General features: G+C 36.7%; 2 protein-coding genes across 9 annotated transcripts; both read left to right on the plus strand.

Moving 5' to 3' along the window:
• The first annotated feature begins 2,838 nt into the window (after positions 1–2,838).
• LOC116717621 (protein tyrosine phosphatase type IVA 3) lies at positions 2,839–11,450 on the plus strand. 4 transcript variants are annotated; one of them, XM_032559120.1, is made up of 7 exons: positions 2,854–3,221; positions 5,683–6,123; positions 7,258–7,376; positions 9,006–9,098; positions 9,181–9,311; positions 9,414–9,488; positions 10,313–11,450. In XM_032559120.1, exons 3-7 carry the CDS (start codon positions 7,281–7,283, stop codon positions 10,428–10,430), a joined length of 513 nt encoding a protein of 170 aa, XP_032415011.1. In that variant the 5' UTR covers positions 2,854–3,221; positions 5,683–6,123; positions 7,258–7,280; the 3' UTR covers positions 10,431–11,450. The 4 variants fall into 4 exon arrangements, with proteins under 4 accessions (XP_032415012.1, XP_032415011.1, XP_032415009.1 ...); XM_032559118.1 differs by having other exon boundaries at positions 2,857–3,221; positions 7,239–7,376; XM_032559119.1 differs by lacking the exon at positions 2,854–3,221 and adding an exon at positions 3,552–3,683 and having other exon boundaries at positions 7,239–7,376.
• A 1,358-nt stretch (positions 11,451–12,808) lies between these two features.
• zfat (zinc finger and AT hook domain containing) lies at positions 12,809–24,607 on the plus strand. 5 transcript variants are annotated; one of them, XM_032559179.1, is made up of 25 exons: positions 12,841–12,874; positions 12,974–12,995; positions 13,900–14,058; positions 14,325–14,492; positions 14,627–14,755; positions 14,987–15,100; positions 15,179–15,295; positions 15,375–15,451; positions 16,079–16,137; positions 16,313–16,390; positions 16,628–16,776; positions 16,870–16,961; positions 17,185–17,333; positions 18,611–19,484; positions 20,088–20,193; positions 20,296–20,528; positions 20,918–20,999; positions 21,195–21,314; positions 22,407–22,580; positions 22,676–22,764; positions 22,972–23,110; positions 23,311–23,417; positions 23,699–23,786; positions 24,175–24,272; positions 24,349–24,607. In XM_032559179.1, exons 2-25 carry the CDS (start codon positions 12,977–12,979, stop codon positions 24,547–24,549), a joined length of 3,621 nt encoding a protein of 1,206 aa, XP_032415070.1. In that variant the 5' UTR covers positions 12,841–12,874; positions 12,974–12,976; the 3' UTR covers positions 24,550–24,607. The 5 variants fall into 5 exon arrangements, with proteins under 5 accessions (XP_032415069.1, XP_032415073.1, XP_032415071.1 ...); XM_032559178.1 differs by having other exon boundaries at positions 12,809–12,995; XM_032559182.1 differs by having other exon boundaries at positions 12,809–12,995; positions 16,715–16,776.
• Positions 24,608–24,643: the final 36 nt, after the last annotated feature.

Here is a 24,643-nt window from a genome sequence, read left to right on the forward strand (position 1 = left end):
TGAATTAGTTGGGGTTCAAAGGTCATAGAGTCCTACTAAATCAGAAATTCACACTGCATTTCAGACCGTCTCATGAGTGAGATCCTTCCTGTGGGACTACATTGCAAAGTACTTGAGTGGAGGGCATGCACAGTGTAATTATGTATATCAACATGGATAATTAGTATCAATGTTAAGCTTCCCTGAACTCTTAATTCTGTCATCTGCTTCGAATGAAGGAACAATTTGCTTCACTTATGAGCAACAAGAAGATAAATGGCTAATCTTTCTCTTCAGTAGCTTCCATATACAATGTCTTTACTGGTATTTACCAGCTGTAAATAAACTGTTTTTGTGACAAATATGCTTGTATTAGAGATCATATTTTTACATTCAAGTGAGACTAGAAGCTTCTGAGCCAGATTATAGCTCCCTTACAAAAGAATCAGAAGGTTTTAAATAGAGGCACTCATTGCATAACACCAAGAATAGCCTACCAAGAAGGATCAAGTACAACAACAACCTCATTTACTTAGAGTGTGAGGAGTAAATAAGAGAGACATAGCCCTAATGTTTACTCATTCACTGTTTTCAAGAATCGTTCATTACTTAGTGTGTGGTCTTGTTTTTAGTCCATTTACCTTTTTAAAATAACTGTACAACATTACCACAAATACAAAGGGAGCACCTTAAATTTAGCAAAACGAGGTAACTCCAACTGGGACAATAATGTATCTTCATAGCTAAGTTTGAGTTAGACATTTAATTTGAAAAAATGCTCTCTAACAAATATAAAAATACTGCAACTTTTCAAAAGCAGAAACACCTAGTTATCTCTGTTTCACTTTCAAGGTCTAGCCAGCAATCCTGAGTATTCACTATTTATATTATGATCCTTCCAATCAGTGGATTGTGAAGCCTCAGACACTTCCCTGACATTTCAATGAAGCTATGGTGAAATGATTCAGCTTAATATTTTGCAAGTCATCCTACTGATTTATTTAATAAAAATGGGAGTGGGGCCTAGAAAACACTCTTTTCTTTCCACTTACTGTGAGACTATGAGTTTGGTTGAGCAGTAAGACGCCACATGACTTAATTTTTTTCTTTAACTTGATGTCCAGAATTCCACATTTGAATTGCTTTCATATTCCTCCATCAGACCCATACTAATAACACCTCTGCTGTTGTCTGTAATGAATAGTGCATTAATTTAAGTTTCCACTGCTCAACCAAAAAGTTAAGCAAAATATATTTTTTTTACCCCCACTCTCATTATAGAGACTGTTTATCAGTAAAACTGTCAAGCTGACTTTGGAATTTCTTATCACCTCTCCAGGCTATATGTGGGTTTGTTTGGGTTTCAAAACATCCCAAGAGGAGCTAATGAAAACCAAAAGTGGGGTAATATCAAGTCAGAGCATATCAGCCGAATACTTTTCACCACTGTGGATCCAAAACAGTTTTGACTGTCGGAAAACTTAAGCAAGAGTTTCTTTATTTCATGTGATAAACTGCACAGTTATTTTTAGCCTTTAGGCTTTTCACCACTGTGGGTGGGCAGTCACATTAACCTCAACTCAAAGTGATTGATGGAAAGCTAAAGCCTTAACGTGTTGTTCTTTTAAAAGTATGTTACATGTAATGAATGCCTTCTGACTAAATGTGAACACAGGGCATTGCAAAAGTATTCATACCCATTACATTTTTCCCTCATTTTGCCATGCTACAAGTTTCTATTTTGTTAAAAATTGTGGAGTGTATTTGTTTTCTTAAATTAGAACCAGTCAAACCAATTGTCTCCAGAATAGTCCAACTCTTCGCTATGAACCTAAGCTGTCAGGCTGGGCAAGGAGAACAGAAACACAGAGGGTCGTGGTACACAGGGACAGGAAAGCTGGTTAGGTTTGATGAAAAGATGAATAGAGCTAAATACAGGGCAATCCTAGAGAATAACCTGTTGGAGGCGGCAAGAGACTAGTGACTGTTGCAGAAGTATGACTTTCCACAGGATGGGCTGTGTTAGCTAGAGTTAGAGTGGTATGGTCTAGATCAAAGCAAAGTTATGTGATAGAATGGCCCAGTCAAGGTCCAGACCTAAAGTCAACTGAGAATAGATAGTCAAACCTTGTTAATTGTCACTCTTCAGCTAGTGACAATTAACAATTGCCTCATCCTTGCATTGCAAGGATGTGACGCTCTGCAGAAGAATGGACAAAGACTAGATATTTTGGACCTGCAAAGCCAATAGAGACCCACCCCAAAAAATGTTCAACTATAATCTTGACTAATAGTGGGTCTACAAAGTTGACACAAGGGGGTAAATAATTTACTTTGTGTTGGTCACAGTAAATCTAAAAACCACTGTAGTGTGATAAAATGTAAAAATCTTCTAAGGGCGCAAAGAGCATTGCAAGTCATTGTTCATAAAACCTTTTCGGGAGGGAGCTAATCCGTCTTCTGATTTACTGTGATAACTTTGCAATGAGCTAAAATTCTTCATTCAAAGTAATGCTCTCACTGTTGATTCTCTGAAATGAAACAAAGTTCAAATTGTCACTCTCTTATAGAGGAGTGTTATTCCATTAACGGAGGATCAGTGAGTTTACTTGTCCAGTCTGTCTGGAAGCTCAAACGACTATCTAATTTTAGATCTCTAAGAGAGAGGGGAAACAAGTCAATGTGCAAAACATAAACTGAAAAGAGAGCTCTATTTTTCAAAGAAAGAAAAAAAACCTCATGTTATAACGGATGCATTGCAAACTGAATAGCAGGGAGTGAACAGAAGAGATAGAAGCAGTGAGAAAGACCAATTGCTTTAAAAAGGAAAGAGATGAAGGGGAAGAGTAACAGTGGGTACTACACTCCTCGTCTCTCTTTCTAAGAGCATTAACTCTGGAGTATTCTGGTGGTGACAGGAGTGTCAGGGTCAGATGGCTGCTCAGCCTGATTAGACCAGCTCACGGCAGATCCTTAGCCCAGCGCACACACTGTACTCCTGCAGCAGAAGAGAGCCACGAACAGGCACATGCAGCACGTTGCAGTGACTACAGAGCCGGCCGGAAAGGACAGCAAGAAAGGGAGGAGGTTAATGTTCTAGTGGGTCACAGTTAGCTACAGGTGGTTGTAGAAATACTGCCCCCCCTACTTCTGGATGTCTTTCTTGTTCGTTGTGGAAAACTACTAAAAACGAGGTGACTGAACAAAATCTGTGTTTGGAGGGGACACTGAGGACCTAAGTGGTAAGAGTGAACTCCTACAAATGTTGTTGCTGCTGTTTACATGTTGCCTGATGTGGTCAAATAACCAGAAGAAAAACAAACAAACAACCACAAAAAAAAACACTCTAAATGTTTGCTGTGGAGCGCTCAAATGAAATTAAGTGAATATGTTGGTGCTTGCAGTGATTGGAATCAAAGAAGTTTGACAAATTCTCCAGAAGCGGCAGGGTGGAGGAGCACAAGAGTGCACAGCTCAGTGCCAGTTGTTGGCACCAAAAATTTGATGCGTCATATAATCAGTCACTGGTATAGATTGAGCTATAAATACAGCTGTAGGTATTTAGTGCAGGTTTACTATAACAGGGAGTCAGCTGATTGTAATGTCAGCACACTAATCTTTTTGTGGCTGCTGTTGCTTCAGGACTTTGTTTTATTTGACTTTTTGCCTTGGTTTTGGATTTTGCTGTTTAGCAGTCAGGAAAGGTAAGACAGAAGCTCTTGACTTACTCTACCAAAACATTTCTGCAGGTGTTAAACTGAAAATGAGCAAAGGTAAATGAATTGTCAGAATTTATCTTGTGTGTGTGTGTTGTGTGTGTGTGTGTGCTGCCATCGCAGCAGGCCTGTTCAGATACCATTTTCATTTAGCTTTAAATCAGAGCAACATCATGGACTCATAATGTTCATAACAAACATTCCTGATGGGGTTCCTTTGTTTTTCTTCTACACAAGTAGCACATCAACATAACTGCAAATTGGCTTTACTGCATTAAATGGACCTGAGTGAAAGTAAAAACGGAATCTCTATCCTGATTATAAACAGCACCGGATAAATTACTAATTATAGATTGTCAACAGGCTCCTGGTAGAGTGAGTCTGTGTGTTGGGTGTTAGAGATGACCGCACCTTACCTCTGGGCTTTCGCTGCTTGTTTTTCTAAGAATTTCTGAAGAGAGCAGAAGGTTACTTGTTGACTGGAAGCCTCATAGTTTTCTGATTCCGTCAATATCTTGTCTGCAAAATCGTATAAAATAAAGAACTCAAACTTTCATTGAGGAATGAGGTCCTATTTTAAAGAACGAATTGTTATAAAAAATGCAAAACATGAAATAGTAAAAACAAAATCCATGCAACAAAACAACTGGCTAAAATCTATAGGACTCTATTCTTTGATGCATAAATGAAAAATCTTATAATGCCTTAATTTTCCTGGTAGTTATTTTCATAACTACCAGCTCAAAGAAAGAACTTGCAACACATGAGACAGAACATGCAGTTACTTTGTCTCAGCTATATTTAAGGAGCCAGTAACATGGCTTAGACAGTAAATGTCACTTAGATAAAAAGGATAAAGTGCAATGATGGATTATAAGTTTGCATCCACTGATTAATCTAAATAATATCACCATTGTCGATGTGAAGTAAGAAGATGGCAACAAGTATTTTCAAATAAAATGATATGGATGGTTTTGAGTTAAGTTTTTTATATATATTAAAATACTAAGACATTTACAACAGACAAATCCTGCTTGGACATAACAGCAGGGAAAATCTATACTTTCTTGTTGTTTGATAACAATATATCCTTAGATATTTAGTATTTAGAACTAGTTTGAGGAGAAAGGCAAGCAAAGGAATGATATCAAGTTGAGTGCAAATGATCCAATAATTATGATATAAACTGTCAAAATATACAACTGTAATCAGCACAAATATCTAAAGATGCATCAGGAGTATTCTGCTCTATATATTTATTTGTTATACAAAACCTCAAGGGAAACTTTTATTGTATTAAGTAAACAGAAATATATACAACTGTGTTGAACAAACTGTTCATGACCAGAGGGATGGTAATAATAAAAAGAGCCAGTTGCTTCATCAGAAAGGCATCAATCTAAAGTTTTCAGAGAAATGTGTCATAATCTGCTGTGTCAAATGCTTTCAAATCATTATCAATATATTATTAATCAAAATTTTAAAAACCGTTATAGCAGGACTTGCACCAACACATGCTTAATCAGAAAAATACAGGAACCAAATGACATCTGAATATACAAAAACAGGACCAGTACATGAACACTGAAAATACAGAATGCAAAGTCTGTATTTTCAGACTTTGTGTGATTACACAGAACATATTGAAATGTTTTATAGCAATATTCTTAAAAATGTACTTTCCAGGTTCCAGAAAAACTCATCAACTTTAAAGAGTAAATACAAAGTAGTCAAATTAAAGATCTGAGGACTCTTGCAACTGTTAGGGTGAAAATATTATATGGCAATAAAAGATCAATTTGTTTGATAGTTTTGTACACATTTCTCTCATTAATTCCTATTCTTGTGGAGGGTGCTGTAAGGAGCTAAGAGGGCTATTTTTCCATTTGTACTAGTTAATAATCTACATAGCTTCTGGCTGATATTGTCCATCTATAAAGCTTAAAAAAAACACACAAATATTTGTCTTTTGTGTTTTCTGTTTCAGAACCGTCGGTTGATGGCGTTTGTGCGGCAGAGTGGGGACTACTGCCACGCTCAACACATTTAGACGGTGTCTGGGACGATGCTGCGCCATGCAGTCTTGGGGCTATGAACACTGAAAGAGCGCTATCATTTGCCTTATGAACTCACCAGCTAATGGGGTAGCAAGTGGAGATTCAGCACTGAAAGCTGAACAGAGAGAAAAGGACATAAAGAGTGACTGAGAGAAACAAAAGAAAGCAAGCATCAGAGACAATCACAAGCATAAAAAGTAAGAGTGACACAGTGTAGACTACTGGACTATAGGACACAGGCATCAGATGGCATAGCAATCAAGAAGACACATCCTAAGGACTGGTGAATATACATCGGTTAAAACAGGAAGGAGGTCCATATTCATCTGGAGATTTAAGTTAAAGACAGCTACAAACTACTACAGCTAAAGGTAAGTCATATTTGGTCACATGATCTGGATAAAATGTTGTGCTACACCATTGCTTGAGGCGTTTATTACAACATCTACAAGATACTGTGAAGGTGGTTCTGCAGTAGCTGTTCTATAGAACATGATAATGTAATACATTTTAATGGAACAGGTAAGACTATTTTGAAAGACATTTTAAATGACAGTTTTAATTACTGACTATAATTTTATGTTCAAATACTTCTGATATATGTACACACCTTAACTACTGGACTTAAGATATCTGACAGCAGCCCATTGTGTGTTTTCTGTGAATGTATTATAACACCTTTTACTTACAGATTAATTATACTATCACAGATCCTGTTTACAAATACAAATTACAAACAATAATTTGTATTTTTCGGAATGCTATGGGGAAGCTCATGCTAAATGAAGCCGGGCAAAGTTACAACTTTAAACAAGTGAGGTCAAAATCTTAAATCCAAACGTGCATTTATGCATTGTATTGTTTTTGACCTGAACTGTCTGACTTGTCTAAGCAGAAACTAGGTCCAATAAATTGCATTAACAATGATCTTTTAAATCTTGACCAAAGGAAGATGAGATTCTTTGTTATAATACAAAAAATGAATTCACTTACACACAATGCAGTTCTTGTAAGTCTATTATGCAAAACTTTTGTTTTATCAATAAAGCATAAAAGAATCTGATGGCATCAGATCCAAAGTTTAATCACAGAAAAAAAATTAAAGTCCTCTGTCTTGACTAATTTTATTTTCTGCTCTATTTTAATCAGTGTCATTGTCGATATTTGTTTTAGGAACTTTATATTTTATATAACAGCAATGACTTATATGAGTCAGTTTATTAGAAATATTGCAATATTCCATATTTACAGCTGACATACAGGAAGAAAAATATTCACTAAAGAGTTGTCTGAAATTTTGAAAGATTGATTAAAATTGTTGACTTTATAGGCAAAATAAAATAATATATTTTAAATCCTTTGTATAGAAAAAAAGGCCCTTCAAATTTTAAGTGGCTCAGATATCCTTAGCCAGTACATACTCAGTATGCTGAAGGACACTTTTACTTTGAGCCTTCTACTAACACATTCCTGCTACATTATGAAGGTCAAAGGTCTCCTTGCAGAGTCAAAGGTTAAACAAGCCACCATGAACCGTCCTGCTCCTGTGGAACTGTGCCACAAGAACATGAGATTCCTCATCACACACAACCCCACTGACAGCACACTCAACTCCTTCATAGAGGTGGGTGTGAACTCAGAGTGGCATAAGGAAAATAATCTTGTTATTGTTCAAACCTATGTAAGTGTATGCACACAAATGATACTGAAGTCAGTTTGTCCTGTTCACAAACTATTAGTAAATCCCAGTTTTAAAGTATTTGACCCCTAACAAATTTCTAGCAAATGTCTTCTGTTGTTGCTTTTATCCACATTTAAATGCTCATTTGACAATTTTTATATCCAGAAATGATAAACAGGGTAAATGTACATATGCTGCTCTTTTTCAAATGGTGATTTATTTGCTTAAAAAAAAGCTGCTCAAACTAACCTGGCCCTATGTACAAAAGTGACTGCCTGTAATTAACCACATTTTTAGAAAATTTTACCAGCTATGCTTTTTAAGGAAAAAAAACAAAACAAAACAAAAACTTAATTATTACCTGTCAGACAATGTTAATCCACTCTGCCTGCTTGTGGTGGTCAGAAAGGTCAATGGCCAAAAGCTTGTCACCATTAGCTTGTGTAAATGTGTGCATGACTGGGAATGATCAGTGTCATTGTACAGTGCCTTTGTGCGTCCAGAAAAATGCTATGTAAGTAATTTCATAAAAGACATCAAACAGTACCACCTCATTCTCATGCTCATGATCCAAATATTGTTTAGTCAGTGTACATAAGGAAACTTTCAGCATAATGATCTGTATGACGAACATATCATCATACAGTTTGGAAATGGGTATAAAGCCATCTCTACGTTTTTTGAACTCCAGCATGCCCTAGTATGAACCATCATCCACTAATGGCAAACACATGGTTACAGAAGAGAGCCCTTCCAGAAGAAGATGGCCTGTTAAAAATGATTGCGGAACATGTGAAATTACAATTCTCAGCATCTTGAACAAGTACAACACCTACAACTCTGCAGACCTTAGTTGCCTCATTTAAGTAAAATTCATGGTCAATAATAAGAAAGAGACTGACAAAAACACATGGTGATCACAAAAATCTTCAATACCTTTGGGAAAATATTCAAAAATATTCACCAGGGAAAGTGTGTGTCTTTACATCTGCCATGAAACTAACACAGCATTCCGGAAAAAAGATCATACAAAGAGCCAAACATTATAATGCTACAATTAAATTAGTGGGCTTTTTTACTGCTGCAAAAGCTGGACAAATTAATATAACTGATGGAACCATAAGCACTGGTTTATATCTGAAAAAATCTGAAGTTAGACAACAGGAAAATTATCTGAAGCACACTTGCAAGTTAACCCTTAAATGACAAGAAAAAACAGCCTTGCAGTAAAGTAGCCAATTCTGCACTTGTTAAAACCAAGTCAATGAAATTCCCCAAAGCCCTATCATGGGGCATAATTAATATCATTCTGCAGAGAACAGTCTGCCAAAATTCCCCCACAGCAATTTAAATTACTCTTCACAGTTATTGTAAAAACTTGATAACACTAGTTATCAAGTTTGGGAGGCAATAACTTTTTCACACTGGACCAGGTTGGTTTGGATATCTTGGCACTTCTCTATTTCTTATTTAATGTCTCATATTGATATTTGTCTAAGATCAAAAACTTGTTTTACAGCTATGTCTTTCATTGTTTCACCACTGTTCTTTCCATGCTTTTCCTTTGCACAGGTCTTAAAAAGGTACGGAGTCACAACTGTGGTGCGTGTTTGCGACAGCACTTACGACAAAACTCCTCTTGAGAAAGATGGGATCACTGTGGTGGTAAGGACTCATACTTTTCATTTGACACACTCTTCATTTACACACCTAAACACAAAGATCCTGAGATCGTACTCCCTTTCAGGATTGGCCCTTTGATGATGGAGCCCCGCCCCCTAACAAGCTGGTTGATGATTGGCTGACTTTGTTGAAGAAGAAGTTTCAGGAGGATCCTGGGTGTTGTGTGGCTGTTCACTGTGTTGCTGGATTGGGAAGGTACAAGATAAAGGATGAAAATAGCTCAAGGAAAAATCAACAACTCTGAAACATAAATTGACACAGTCGCAGCAGTGAATGTTTGTATATACATACATGCAGGGCTCCTGTGCTGGTGGCTTTAGCGCTGATAGAAAGCGGGATGAAGTATGAGGATGCCATACAGCTCATCAGGCAGTAAGTGTTAGATCTATACTATTTAAAAAGCAGAAATAGTTCTCACAATCTATTTAAGCTTGAATTTGAACAAATTATTATTGCTACGCTTTGAACTATTATCTATTTAAAACCATCACACTCTATATAGATTAAAATTATACAGAATATTCCTATTCAGACCAAAATGCATTTTTTAGCGTAATCAAATGATTACTCCAGCAAGTTTATTATTCTTTTAATATGGCCTTCATCATAAAGAAACAGCCCTATTTACTCAGCTAGATGAATATTTGTTCTGATATTAATTCAGCTTTATATTTTTTTTCAAAAATGGGGGAAAAAAAAGAAACAGGTTTGTGCTTTTAGAGCAGACAAATAAGCAAAAGGTTTCCAGTGTGTTATCATACAAGCATTGCTGACCAAATGAATGATGCTGACATTGGTAGCAATGGTGCAACTTCTGAAACCGACTCAGAGGGAAACGGTTGCATATGCCACATTCTGACAGTCAGATTCAAGGAGTGGTGGCTGTTTGAGTGCACATACAAAAACTGAATTTTAAAGATGTTATTTTGCAGAGTATCTATCATTAAGATAGACATGAGGTGAAGAATGCATTCAATAGTTTTTAAATGATATTTCCCCCCAGGTGAGGACCGACACACAATTCCAAGTTTCATGATGAAGATCTGTGCAAAAAAACCCCCAACACATTTAATACAGAAAAATTTACCTGATCTAAGTTTTTCAAATTTACCGGTAAAATCTATCTGACAATTATTTAATATCTTCTGGTATTTAATTATTGTAAAGCTATCCACTGTCTCTTTTGTTCATTGCAGGAAACGCAGAGGAGCCATCAACAGTAAACAGCTGACATACTTGGAGAAATATCGATCGAAACAGAGACTTCGTTTCAAAGATCCTCACACGCACAAGAACAAGTGTTGCATCATGTGAAAAAGCACGTTCACACACAAACACTGAAAGACTACTTGCACCCATCACGAATGTCTCAGGAATCCAGTTGTATAGGCCTTACAGTGACTACACCGCCTCTCCCTGCAAATATTGCTGTTATTGCAAGTTATCATTTTTCTTTTTACTGATTTCATATCTATTAATAAAAGTGGAAAAAAAGGTGAAGAATATATATTATAAGTCAGAATGAAATGTCATAGAGTTTGGTAGCTGTAGAAAACGCTGATAAGATCTTGGAGTCTGATGACAGGTAAGGCATGAAGGCACATGGTTCATCTTTAGAGTTATTTTATTCTATTATGCTGAAGAAAATGTGTGGAATGGAACAAATTTTATTTATTTATTTATTTTTTGCTTTATGGCTGATGGTTGCTGCTCAACACCTAAACCTGTCTATGTTTAAATATCAATGCAAACAAGGTGAAGAGTGCGTTCAGTAGTTTGTCATTTGAATAAAATCAGAGACAAACCTTAAATAATTTGCTCCATTAAAAAAAAGAAGTTTGTTATGTTCTTGGATATTTGATCTTTGGTATTGGATCTTTTACACTTCCTTAAACATATTTTGGTTGTGTTTACATCACTTGTGTTTTTCCTGAATTATGCTTGTGCGCCACTTTTTCAGACACTTTATATTTAACATAGCCACTTTTGGTTGATCACACTGCATGCACTTTTTATATGTAATTAGACCTGAAGATAATTTTCTTCTTGTCTTGAACAATAATATTTGATGAAACAAATAAGAGAAGAAAAGCAAAAATATAAAAGCAAATTATGTCAAGATTGCCCATCTGATATGTGTGCACAGTGTGATTTTGGTGCCTGAAGCTATAGAAAATGTTTATGAATTTTAGGGCTGGCCTGAAGTGAAATTTTGATGTAATTGAATATAAAATAAACAAAAAAGAATTAAACAACAAAAATCTGTAAATGTCAGTATGCATTATAATGTACATTTTTTGCAATGTATAATAAAAATTCTGTCAACAACTCTAATTTATTACCAATTGTATCCTCTGTCACTTTTACACCTACTCCTACACCCTCACAATTGCTTTCTACTGAACAATATGATGTAATAAGTCCAAATCATCATCCTGCCACTACTGTGTTTTACAGTTTATATTAAGTGGTTATGCTGATATGCTATGTTGGGTTTACACCAAACACGATGCTCTGCATCTTGATCTAATTTTCGCTTGGCATTGTTCCAAAAGCCTTGTGATTCATTCAAATGTAATTAAATAAAAAAGAAAAACAATGGCATCATACCATATAATTTTTGAAGGAGAGGAGTTCATCTGTCTATTCTTCCCATCAAGCCACATGATGTTCTTTTTCCAATTGCATTGTCTTGAACTTAACATGTAATACTTTAACTAAGGCTTGCAGAGTCTGAGATGCAACCCTGGGATTTATTATTATTATTATTATTATTATTATTATTATTATTATTAGTAGTAGTATTAGTACTATTAGTATTAGAATTATTATTAGTTTCTCTAAACCCCACATCTTCTGACATTGAATTTCCAAGAATACCAACTGCTTAAATGATTAGCAATGATCTTGAATGTTTTCCTTCTGAATAAAAAACGTCACTGTATGATCTCCAAATAGTTTGGAAGTGACCCTATCAGTCCGTTGAGAACAAAGGGTTGCAACACTGATAGTTGCAGATATTTTGTATCCTGGCATTGAGTGGAATCACATCAGTAAACTCCTGACCAGCAAACTGCAAATCTCCAACTTTTATTGACGTGGTCACAAAAAAACAAGGTTAGTTTTCCAATACATATTCATTGAAGCTTTCTAAATCCCAGGACTGCATATAACAATGAAACATAACTTCAACGGACATAATGTTTACTAGAAAAAGTTGTCAAACCCCACAGTTTCATCTCAGTTAATGAATATTATTGTTTAGTCATTAAGTAAATAATTTCAAGTCCTTCTTGCTACTAAATAAATAAACCTTGTACAGGTAGAAAATAATATAATATGCCATGAAAATTAAGTATTGATGACTGCTTATATAATTACTATTTAAGTCATTTTTTAGCCAACCTGTTGATAAGATGTTGATTGTGTCTTCAGTCACTGTAATCAGCCTTCTTAAGACACAACTGTAAACAACTTCAGTAACCATATCTCTTAAATCTCCTTTATGCCCAATGTTTCTTTTATATGCCTTAAATTAAACACTTATTTTTTCACTGGACAAATTAACTTACTTTCACGCTTATTTTCTCTATTTAAATGCGTTTTGCATTGTGCAGTTGCAGTATTATCTTCCCGTCACTTAGGGGCGCTGTGAGGTTACCTGTTCAGACAGTCTGCTGCTTGTGCTATTTACTTCCGCTGACTGGAGAGACTTGTGTCGCAGATTCGACAGATATTCGTGACTTTCTGGAGTAAATGTACTTTTAAAATGTTTATTTAGATATTATACACTGCCATAACGTTTCTCATGCCAGTGCATAATTAGTTTCCTTTTTGTTTTTGTCGGCGCTTGACAGAAAATGAATGGAGTAAAAGCAGGTAAGAATTTCTGTTAATTTCAACGCGAATATGTTGGTGGTGTCCTCATTTTGTTTTTGGTCACTATGGTATTTACATACAAGTAGCACTGCAAAAGTATTCATAACATTTATGTGACATTCATTTTGTCACGAGCTACAAACTTCACGGTATTTAACGTGATTATTCTATAATAGACGGCAGTCATAATTGCGAAGTGGAATGAAAATTATATGTATTTTCAAAGGTTTATGCAAACAAGTGTCAAAAATGTGACATGTTTGTAATCAGCTACTTTTATTGTGTGATTTAATCGTTGTATAAACACAGATCTTTAGTGAAGACCTCAGAGGGTTATAGAAAACATTAGAGAAGAAAAAGCATCACAAAGAGCAACAGATATTCCAGGGACAAAGTTGTGAAGAGGTTTGAAGTGCACTTAATATTAAAGAATATCCCTAAACCCAATGGAGTGTCTATGGTAACATTTAAAAATGGTAACTTTCACAATCACCATCCAGTTGGAATGAACTTGAGCCATTTTGCAAAGGATAATAAAAACAAATCTTTCTTGAAGTGTATATCTGGTAGATAAATATCCAAAAAGATTTGGATTTGTCATTGCAGCAGTGTGAGCTATTGACTCAAACACATACACAAAATTCTATCTGTGTAAAAGAAAAAAGTAGCACCTAACAATTACACACTACTTTGTGTTGATTTGCAACATAAAACATTAATATATAACTTAACTGGTATAATATAACATTAAATATTAGTAAAACATATTAGAGTTTGTAGTTGCAACATGACAAAATGTGCAAAAGTTCAAGGGATATGAATACTTTTGAAAGGTGCTGTATGGTGCTCGTGTGTTGATCTCTGTAACCCCGACCTTGAATATTTTTCGTTTCTGTCCCTCCAGCTGGCTCTGTGTTCATGTGTCGCCTGTGCAACCTGTTCTCGCCCAATCGCTCCGAGCTGCTGACACATTGCTCTGAGAATCACCCCCAGCATGAGTCCCCAGACAGCATTATTACTGCACTGCAGCCGCTCATAACCGAGCCTGTGGAGAAGCTGTTAGGTAAAAGTACTATGGTGTTACGAGAATCTCCTACAAGTTATCTCAACTGGCATTACTCCATTCACTCAATCAAGAATTAAGTACTATTATTTAACATAAAATATAGTATTCAAACGGTATCCTATTTACTGCATGAAGCCATGTATGAACTTGATGAAATGTAATACAAACAAAAATTAGAACAAAGAAAAAATTTTGTCATCCTGAAACACATTCGAAATTGGCATTATTCTTTCTTTTTCTTTGTTACTGGCTCTGGCTCTTAGACAATCCAATTAAGCGAAAACGAGGAAGACCAAAAGGTTCTACAAAGAAGTTACAGGGTGACTTGATGGGCCAGACCACTGTTGCTGCTCAGAGTGCAGAAGAAAATCTGAAAGAAAAAGAATCGAGACTCAAAGAGGGACAGCAACAGCGTGGTTTAGTCAAAGATGGTACTGTTTCCATTTACATATAATCCATAATTCTGTCATTTTGGTCTTCAGAGTAATTACATTTGGCCCAGATAGCATTTAAATATGCAACAGATGGTGTTGTTAATGCTTCTTGTTGTCTTTCTTCTATAAAGGTGAAAGTCAGGATGGGGCTTTAGGGCGTGTATGCAGAGTCTGCCATCGCACATTCAGCAACAAACGACAAATCCTCAAACATATCTGCCTTAGAGAGGAAGATGAAGAGGATGATGTCCAACAACATGGTAAAGATAGAGGGGACAGATGGCAGTAGCCCAGCAGTATAAACAGTGTATTGTGAAAGTTTACTGTTTTTACTGCTTTTCTGTAGAAGTAAAAACTTTACTGTTGCTTTACTGTAACTGTTAAGATGCATTTTTGAATGAATGATTATTTACTGTCCAAATATCCCACAATTGTTAGAAAGAAAAATAATACCTCATGACAATTGGATTTTAAGTTGTAACAATTAACAGATGAAGCCTTGTTAGGAATTACTTCAGGTGCAGAAGAAGATGTTGGTTCCAGAGGAACAGATTCAAACCAAACAAAACAAAAACCAACAAGATCTGGACCGAAAAGACAGAAAGGTGAGTGTGTTATTTCAAGGGCACATTTTGTAGTCATTTATTACTAAAGGAAACTAAATTGTTTTTCTCTACATTTAGATACCAGCAGCTCTAATCTCACAAGCATCAACCAAGTTTGCAGCGAAGGAGGAAAAACAACGGGACAGAAAAAAGCTCTGATTAATGTTGTTCTGACAGAAGACGAAATACTTCCAGGTTGAGCTAGTTTTACTAGTTTTATAGTTTATCTACAAATGTTATTTTTAGAAGCAAAGTAATGTTACTTTGAATGCAGCAGGTGTTTGCAAAATGGTGACAGTAGAAAATACTGCAGCAGAAACAGAGTCTTCAGCTATTCAAGGTCAACAACAGGTAAGCAAAAATATTAGTTTGCACTATTAAAGGGTAATTTCTGCAATATTATAAAATTTTTGCTAGTTTTGTTAATTATCTCGCAGTGACAGTTTGTTATAGGTGGTAAGACTCACTGCCCAGAGTAACACAGTCTAGGGGATGCCACATGCATAAGAAAAAGGCTAATTACAATATATTATTGTTCCTTAATTAGCCTGGTCTTTATTTCATCATATATTGCTAAAAGATCAAAATATGTAATGAGGAATTACAAAATGGAGGATCCCGACAGGATGTCATTCATTTCTTTGCTTTTAGTGTTTTTAATGTTAATATTGTTTTAAAGTAACATAAGTTTTTCTTTGTTATTTTTCAGAAAATAATTTATGTGGTTGGGATTGTTTAGGTAGGGTTAGGGTTACCAGTACCCAGATATCTGTGTTTAGGTATTGAACAAATCTACTTTTCGTAAAGTGAGGAACTTTTGTTTTTACAAATGTACATTTAAAAATCTGCATTGAATTCTGATTTGCACCGTTTTCTATGAAGAATTAAATTTTTCTATCAAGTTTTTAGAAACTATTTTCTTTGATCAGTGAAGTCTATCTTAAAGTTGTTTTTTTATTGAATATTTTGTCTAATCAGCTTCTTGCAAGTGGAGTTACAGTCTGTGAAAATAACCAGACACCACAAGACGATCTAAGGTAAAGAGAAATCTCTGTTTTCTTTTATTTGGGATGAAAAGCGTGTCTTGGAATTATAAACACTAGAAAAACAATCTTATGCAATTTATGATTCAGAAGAAAATGAGTATTTGTAGCAATGAGAAACATTATAGTTTTCATATACAAATGTGATGTTGCTTTGATCTCCTCGCAGCTCTAATCTGAAGTCAGGAACAACTGCTTCAACCAGCAAGGGATTCCAGGAATATTCCATCAAGCAAGATGCTACCAAGTAATATGTAGTATACTGTCAATATCAGTCAAAAGCAATTTTATAAATTTTTTAAGTTAATTAATTTTGTACAAAATTACAGTTTGCCTTTTAAATCAAAATTATTTGTATGTTAAAAATTAAATTTTCATTGCTTTATAAACCTAGTTACGATGCTGACAACACTATTCCTCCAAAGGCAGCAACAATGAAATGAGTTAATGTGTGCAAAAAATATACTCTGTTTCTTTGTTCTAGTTTACTCCAGAGCAAGCTGAAGATCTTTGCCTGTGAGTTTTGTAATAAGATCTTTAAGTTCAGACATTCATTGGTTGCCCATCTGAGGACACACACAAAGGAAAAACCCTTCCAGTGTCCACACTGTGACTATGCCTCAGCCATCAAAGGTAACTCACCGAGTTAATGGAAGGAGATAGGGACAGTTCAGTATTAAGAAAAAAGAAGAAAATGTTAAGTTGTGTGTATTTTGTTCTTTAAAGCTAACCTGAATGTTCACCTGAGGAAGCACACAGGAGAGAAGTTCAGCTGTGATCGCTGTGCCTTCAGCTGCCTCAGCCCAGGACACCTAAAGGTGGTGTTATCGTTACCCGTTGCAAATTAGATTAGCGGCAATTTCATTTGTCATCTCATTGTTAAGGTTGTAATAAAACATTTTGTTGATGCTATAGCACTTCCTAACTTCATGTTTATTATCTGTGTCTGTTTTTTGATAAGGTTAGCTTAATTTCTTAGGTTGAAATGATTGTTACTAATTCCCTGTTGATAAATGAGCCTCTACATTTCTGCTAATGCAGGTTCACACAGAGAGAGTCCATCTGAAGATGAAGCAGCATTGCAGCTTTTGTGAGAAAAAGTACTCTGACGTGAAGAACCTGTTGAAACACATGGAGACACGGCACAACCTGAAAGACTCTGGTGTCCTCCAGACCTACCAGCAACTAAGGTGTGATCCTTCATAGAGGTTAATTACCTGTAATATTAAGACAGTTCATCATGGACATCAATTTCACAATAACTTAACAGGTGCTTCTAGATGTGTGCCTTATTGTTTACATGAACATTTGTCAAGGTGAAGTGATCACAAAATTTGAATTTATTGTGTTTTTTCTCTAATCCACACAAGGTTAAAATTCTTAAAATAGGCTCAACCATAAATGTTTGCATGTATACATACACAAACACTAATATTAGGGTAGAAATGGCTTAACAAGAACCCATAGACTCTTTGTTGACTCTGTGTTGCCATCAACAAGCTCCTGGCATAATTCTGTCTACATATTTGTATACTCATCTTTGCATAAAATAACATGCTGTTATCACATTTTATAAATTATAAAACCAGTATTGATCAGCACCTTCTTTGTCCAGGTAATGTTAAACTTCCTTCAGTGTGGATGGCACCTGTAGGTGTTTGAATTGTTTCCAGTTTATAATAGGCTGGACCAATTGCCATTTATCTGAAGTGACAATCGGGATTCCATCCATTTTCTAACACTCTTGTCCCTAGTGAGGTTGGGAGGGGTGCTGACAATCGGGATTAATGGCTAAAATTTAAGAATCAAGAGGGCAATGATTCCCAAATCATCCAAAGTGGTTTAGGGAGGATCCCTCAAAATTAATGATCAGCTTTGTGGCACGAAGCTTACCATTTCTGATAAGAAAGGTAGCCAAATATTTAGTCATAGTAATGAAAGAATCTTGTTGATGGCCAAAAATGTGTGGTTGCTCTGCAGCTTGAGACATTAGTCAAAACAGTAGTGGGGATGTATGTGTATATTTGAGCCTGTATGCCTTATGTGGACTATCTGTGGAGTGCAGAAATTCTACTTGGATTCAAACTTGTGTTCCCAGTTATTTTGTTTACAACTCATTTGCAATGTTTCTAATCTCACCAGTACATAAAGAAATTGTTCAAATAAGCATTTAAAAGCCCGGAATTAATTTAAACTTCATCCTCATTCTAGCTCTGATGGATGGATGTAAGTTCATGACCAGAACATATTTTGTTCTTTAAGTTAATTCTAGTTTATTTCTAATATCCATTCAAGACTGTAGGGCAGGGCCCAGATTTCCAGTAATAAATTTTACCAACTTGCATGCAGAAATAACTTATAGATCCTTAAATGTGTTTCTAACCATGCCTTTATGTAAAGATTTAAACAAATATTTGCAAAATATAGCAGGTGTATTTTTTTTCTTACACATCTGCACTTTCTGCAGGTTAAAGACTCGACAGGGCCTCCGGCAGCTCCTGTACCACTGCCCCACCTGTAACCGACGCTTTAAGAACCAGCAGGAGCGAGAGCGCCACCTGCTGATCCATGGGCCTCAGCCACCCTTTGCCTGTCTACTTTGTGACCACACTGCAACCAAGATGGTCGCACTCGCCGCACACATCAGGAAGCACCTCTTTTTGTACGTGTGCAGTGTGTGCGACAAAAAACTGGTCAGCTCGCAGAGGCTGAGGGGCCACCTGGAGGAGAGTCATCCTGAGCTGGACATGGAGCAGACCTTCATCAACTGTATCAACATCAGCTACTATCTGATTCTGCCCGAAGGAGGTGGAGAAAGTGAGGAGGGTGGGGAAAAAGAGAGGGAAGCAACTTTCAAGGAAGGTGAGGCCGCCGGGACGAAGATAGAAGGCAACAAAGGTCTTGGTGGAGATGATGAGGAACTGAGAAATGATGGGAAGCAACAGCAGGACAAAGAACAAACCCAATCTGTGCAGATGATGGAAGAAGAGAAAGGAAAAGAAGACAGAGAGAGCATAGGTGGAGCTCAGAAAGAATCCCAGGACAAATCCAATGAGGCTGCAGCTGAAGAGAAATTACTTAATTCAGCTGCATGTGTTTCTTCTGCTGATGCACATGCAGAAAAAAACAATTCGTCTTCATTACCCGTTGGCTTCAACAGCTCATCTCTGAAAGACAGGACTCAAGAAAACACACAACCAGATGTTGTAAACTCATCTGCAGTCAGCAACACAGCTTCATCTTCATCATCAGGAGTTTCTAACTCTTCAGATTCACCTGGTGAAATACATTTATCTTCAGCCTCCCAGGTAGAAGTCAGCCAAACTTCACCTGCAGAGAAGGTACATTTAGAGATAATGTAGCATCCTGAAATATAATGGAACCATGACTTTGTTTCACTACTTTGGTTCACAGTTTAAATTTTAATGGCTGCATTATTGTTCAGATTATTTTAAAAAATACTCTTTTCAATCAACTCTGTAGCTTGATTTGTGTTTTTCTTACACAAGACCAGAAAAATCCAGCTGTACAGAAACTTAGTTTGCTTTGGGAATCTTTTAATTATTTTGATTTACATAATATTATATTATTTCTGTACTGAGGAAGGGGGAAATAAAATTCGCAAAGTATTATTTAACAAAACCGGTTAATTAAAGCTTGGCACTGAACCTAGAAGAAGACAACAAAATGTGACTAAAGAAAAATAATAAAAATAGATGTCTGTTTATCAAATATAAGATGTCCTGCAACACTGTTCAGAAACATCCTCCTACTGAAGAAGCGTGCAATATACAGAGATTTTACAATGATTTATCTTAAATTATCCTAAACCATAATCAACAAATATTCTCTATAAAATTCCACTAGGTTATCACAAGTTTATTTAGTCCTGCTTGTTTTGATCTCAAAGTTTTTCTCTTTGCTTCCTTTTGTTTTTCTATCAGAGCGCCTTTGAGCAAGTGTTTTCGTCTCTTCAGAAAACCCGCCTCGATATGGAGACCTATCAGAGGCTCAGGAAAATCTACGGAGACCTTGAATGTCAATATTGTGGTGAGATAATAGTGGTTATGTTTTATTGTTTTTTTTCTTGTTTGTTTTTTTATTTTGTATTGTGGAACCAGCTGCTTTAATCCCATAGACTCTCCCTCATAGGTAAGCTGTTCTGGTACAAGGTTCATTACAACGTCCACGTCCGCACACACACCAAGGAACACTTGCATTACTGTTCAAAGTGCAGCTACTCTTCCATCACCAAGAGCTCACTGAAACGGCACCAAATCCAGAAGCACAGTGGCCTGCTGCTGCCTTGTTCGAGTCCTGACTGCAAATACTCCACACCTGACAAATACAAACTGCAGGCACATATGAGGACTCAACATGAACAGGTAACCAGTCAGAGGAGATCTGTTGTATTATGCAAAAATTTATGATGGAGGTTCAACTTCCAGCATGATCACTCATTTAGTTGTATATACACTAGGACCAAAATATGTTCTTTGAACGGCCCAGTCAAAGTTTAGATGTAAATCCTATTGAGAATTTATGGGAAGTCATTAAAGCTGATGTTTGCAGATGCTCTCCATTCAATCTGACTGAGCTGACCTAGAGCAGGGTGTATATAAGTACACAGTATGTTTTCAGAGTTAGAATTTCAACATAATCTATCACAAAAGCTAAAAAAATACAATGAATATGTGAAAAAGTTGAAGAGGTATGAAAAGTTTTGCAAGGCTCTTGTTTATTTCTACTGATGCCATGTTGTTGTTGTTTACAGGAGAGCTGTGCTGTGTGTCCCATCTGTCGACGCACTTACCCACAGCACAGATTAAAGCACCACCTTAAATCATCCCACCCAGGTAAGAAAAACAAATTTATTCCTAGTAAAACAGAACAAACAATACAATCGGTTTTCGATAATGTCTTCATTTTGGAATTGCATTTAAATGTTTCCTTTGAAAAAGTTGTGACTTGTAAGATTTTCCTCATTTTCATTGTGGAGGAGCCAGTCAGTGGTTTCATGATTCTGTTTTTTGTTAATATGTGTTTGACAGATAAAGTACCTGTTGGAGGTAAAGGACCGATGGTGCAGCGTGCAGAGAAGTGCCCTTACTGTGACTCCTACTTCCTGAAGAACAGCAGTGACTTTCAGCAACACATCTGGGCCCATCAAGGTGTGCTGGAAACTCAAATGAAATACGCTATCGCTGCTGAGGTCTGCAACAATAACATTCATAGTACTTGGTGATTGTATCCTTACTTTGTCAGCTGAGCTTCCATCTGTTTCTGCTTCTGCCTGCCCTCCACAGGGAAGGAAGAGAAAGTTAAAAACACACACTTATGTTGCTGAGGCGAATGACCAGATGTAATCTAGAGGGTCTTTGCAACAGTTTATTTGTCTGTTCGACATATTGCACCATGTTTTTTACCCTCTTGTGTTTTTCTTTCCGTGAAGTGGTTCAGATTGTTTACGTAGCTCAACTTGAGCAGCTGTTTGTTTTGCTTGTTAATTTTTACCACCACATGTTTTTCCCGGCCTCTGACACACTCCCGCTTACCTTGAAGAGCTGTTTACCTTGAAGTTACAGCTGCTCTCAGGCTGAGTTGCTGCAGAAGCCTGCAGACAGATAGCCAGCACAGGTGTTAATGAAGGTCTCAGAGGACGCTGGCATTTTTTTAAATCAGAGCTGCAGCTTTCACATTTCTGCTGGTTCGGGGGTGCTTTTGACACTCATCAGCAGTGATAGCTGCAGTTGCGAACGAGCCAAAAAAAATAATTCTATTGTCAAAGAAAACCCAAAGTTTGACTATTTTACTGCAGCAAAATGCCACTCTGTTTACATAGGTAGCCATACAAAACAGTGCCTTGTAAAAAATATTCTATCTCTTTAACTTTGTTTGATATTATAGTAAATTTCAATGTATTTAATTTTAATTTTATGCAATATAATATGGTTTGTAATTTGAAATATAAATGCATAACTTTTTAAAAATTATTTTTATTCTCCAAATGTTTAAATATGTTGGTTTGTCACCTAGTATCTTTATGAATTTGAGTACAAGGCCCCTTTTAAACAGACATATTGCCTTCATATCCATAACAGGGAGTAACCTTGTTATGGATATGAAAGGGAATAACAGGGAATGACCTCTTAGTATTTTGTTGATGCACAATGAAGAAAATATTAATATGTATGATTCTGAAGTGTGAATCCTGTGTGTGTGTGTGTGGGTGGGTGTGCGTGTGTGTGTGTCAATCTGGTTAGGTTTGAAGCCCTACGTCTGCAGTGTGTGCAGCTACTCGAGCTGCAATCGGAGTAACCTGAAGACCCACATGAACCGACACAGCAGTGAGAAGCATCATCTCTGTGATCACTGTGGTAAAAAGTTCAAATCTAAGCTCACGCTGAAAAGTCACCGACTGAATCACACAGATGAAGGTAGGCAATATATGGCTAAGCTATTGGCATAGATTAGCAGAAGTGTAAAAACAAATGGTGGTAATCAAAGGGGAAAACATTCTGTGTCCGTTCAGGGAAGAGGTTTCAGTGTTCGGAGTGTCCTTTTACGTCTGTTTTTAAACCTTCCTTGCTCAGACACATGGAGCAACATGCTAAGTTTAAGGTAGGAATCCACATTTAATAAATGCAACCTCAGTTTGTACTTCTATTATTTTTAACGATCCACAGAAAATAATGTACATAACATCTGTTTTTGTAAAACAAAGTGTAGTTTGAACACAGAGATTTTGCACACAGACTAAAATGCCTAAACCCACTGTCATTGGCAATCTAATCTGATTCATACTGTAACATGAATTTGTGTTTTCAGCCATTTCGTTGCGCTCACTGCCATTATTCATGTAATATTGCTGGTGCTCTGAAGCGACACTTCAACATCAAGCACCCAGAAGAAACTTATGAGAATGCTGGACCAGGACTGCCAAACTCTGAAACCCTGAAACAGCAAGGTGCTTAACTCCAAACTCTGTCACCACATCTGTCACAATCTCTGAAGTTCCATTTAATCACAGCAGTATGGAATATATACTAGACAGAAAATTAAAGGAATGCAATGAAAAGCTAGAAGACTTTGGCTTTCAAATGTGTAAAATTTGTGCATAAAAATGTGGTCAGCCTACGTTCATTTCTTGTTGTTCTCCTGTGCTAGGTGGGATGAAGTGCCCAGAGTGTGAGTTTGTTTATGGAACAAAGTGGGAGCTGACCCGTCACTTGAAGACTAAACACAATTTGAAAGTGGTCGAGGGTAACTGGGAGGTAGCTAGTATACAAATACACAAGAAACAAAATAACAAGAACAAACAGATTTCTGTCTGTCTGTCCGTCCATCCGTCTGTGCAACATGACTCCATATAAGCATTTGTTTTCCCACCATATTTCCTTCCTTACTTCCTGGCTGTACATTTTAATAAATTTGGAAAGAAAAAGAAATAGTATGTGAAAAATGTGCAGGTGCCCTGTGATATGACTATAAAGTAAGTCTTGTGTTTGTCAGGTTCAGTGCTTTTCATGCAGTCTGTTGTTGTGTGCCTGTGCAGGTGGCTGAGGAGACAGAAGCTCAGTATGTGTCTGTAGAGAATGAAGAACACCTGACAGAAGCACCTTTAGCAGTCCTGGAGGACAACAGTAAGCATGATAAAAGCACAATTAGTTTATTAGCCAAGTTTGTGAAACTCCTTTTGCAGCATTCACTTTTTTTGCTGCTTCCGGCACAAATAGTGTTGCTCATGTCTAATTCTTTTTCGAGTGCTTTGCAAAAGTGCTCTGGTCAAATGAGACCAAAATGTAACTTTCATGCTCTACAAGAAATGTGTGGTGGAAACGTGATGGTGTGGAAATATTTTTATTCAGCTGGGACATGGAATTCAAGTAGAAATATTCAAGGTGTGGCTGTTGCAGAACAACACGTAAAATAGTGTAAAGAAAATGACTACTTCAGCAAGTATTCATTTACTTACTGTGTAAAACTGATGTTCTTCTTCAGTGATGACAATACTTGAATACATTTTCTCAGGCAATGTCCAGCAGATCGCTGAACTGAGCTCAGAGACTCACAGTGCAGTAGCCTCCATGGTAGCAATGGCTCCAGGCACAGTGACTGTAGTACAGCAGGTAAATATAATCACTGCACTTTATCTGAAACTGATTGGTTCTTTGAATCTGCATTGACCTTAAGCTATTGGTAAAGGTGCAGGTTGCTCAGGATCATGCAGTGGGTGACTGCAGCAACCAGCTGATGGTGGTGAATGCAGATGAGGGACTCGATGGCAACCAGGTGATGGTGGTGGAGGATGGACATGGCCTGGATGCTCTAACGGTCCTCACTCAGGGAGAAAACACTCACCACTACATCGTATACATCCAGGAGCAAACTGTGGAAATCAACTAGCAGTGTTCACATTTCAGCACCATGTAGCAAATGGCAATAAATTTAATGAATAGATGCTTTTCATTGTCAAGACTGTTCATTTTCCTTCTTTTTT

This window comes from Xiphophorus hellerii, chromosome 3 (genome assembly GCF_003331165.1).
Source record: "Xiphophorus hellerii strain 12219 chromosome 3, Xiphophorus_hellerii-4.1, whole genome shotgun sequence".
Taxonomy (NCBI): Eukaryota; Metazoa; Chordata; class Actinopteri; order Cyprinodontiformes; family Poeciliidae; genus Xiphophorus; species Xiphophorus hellerii.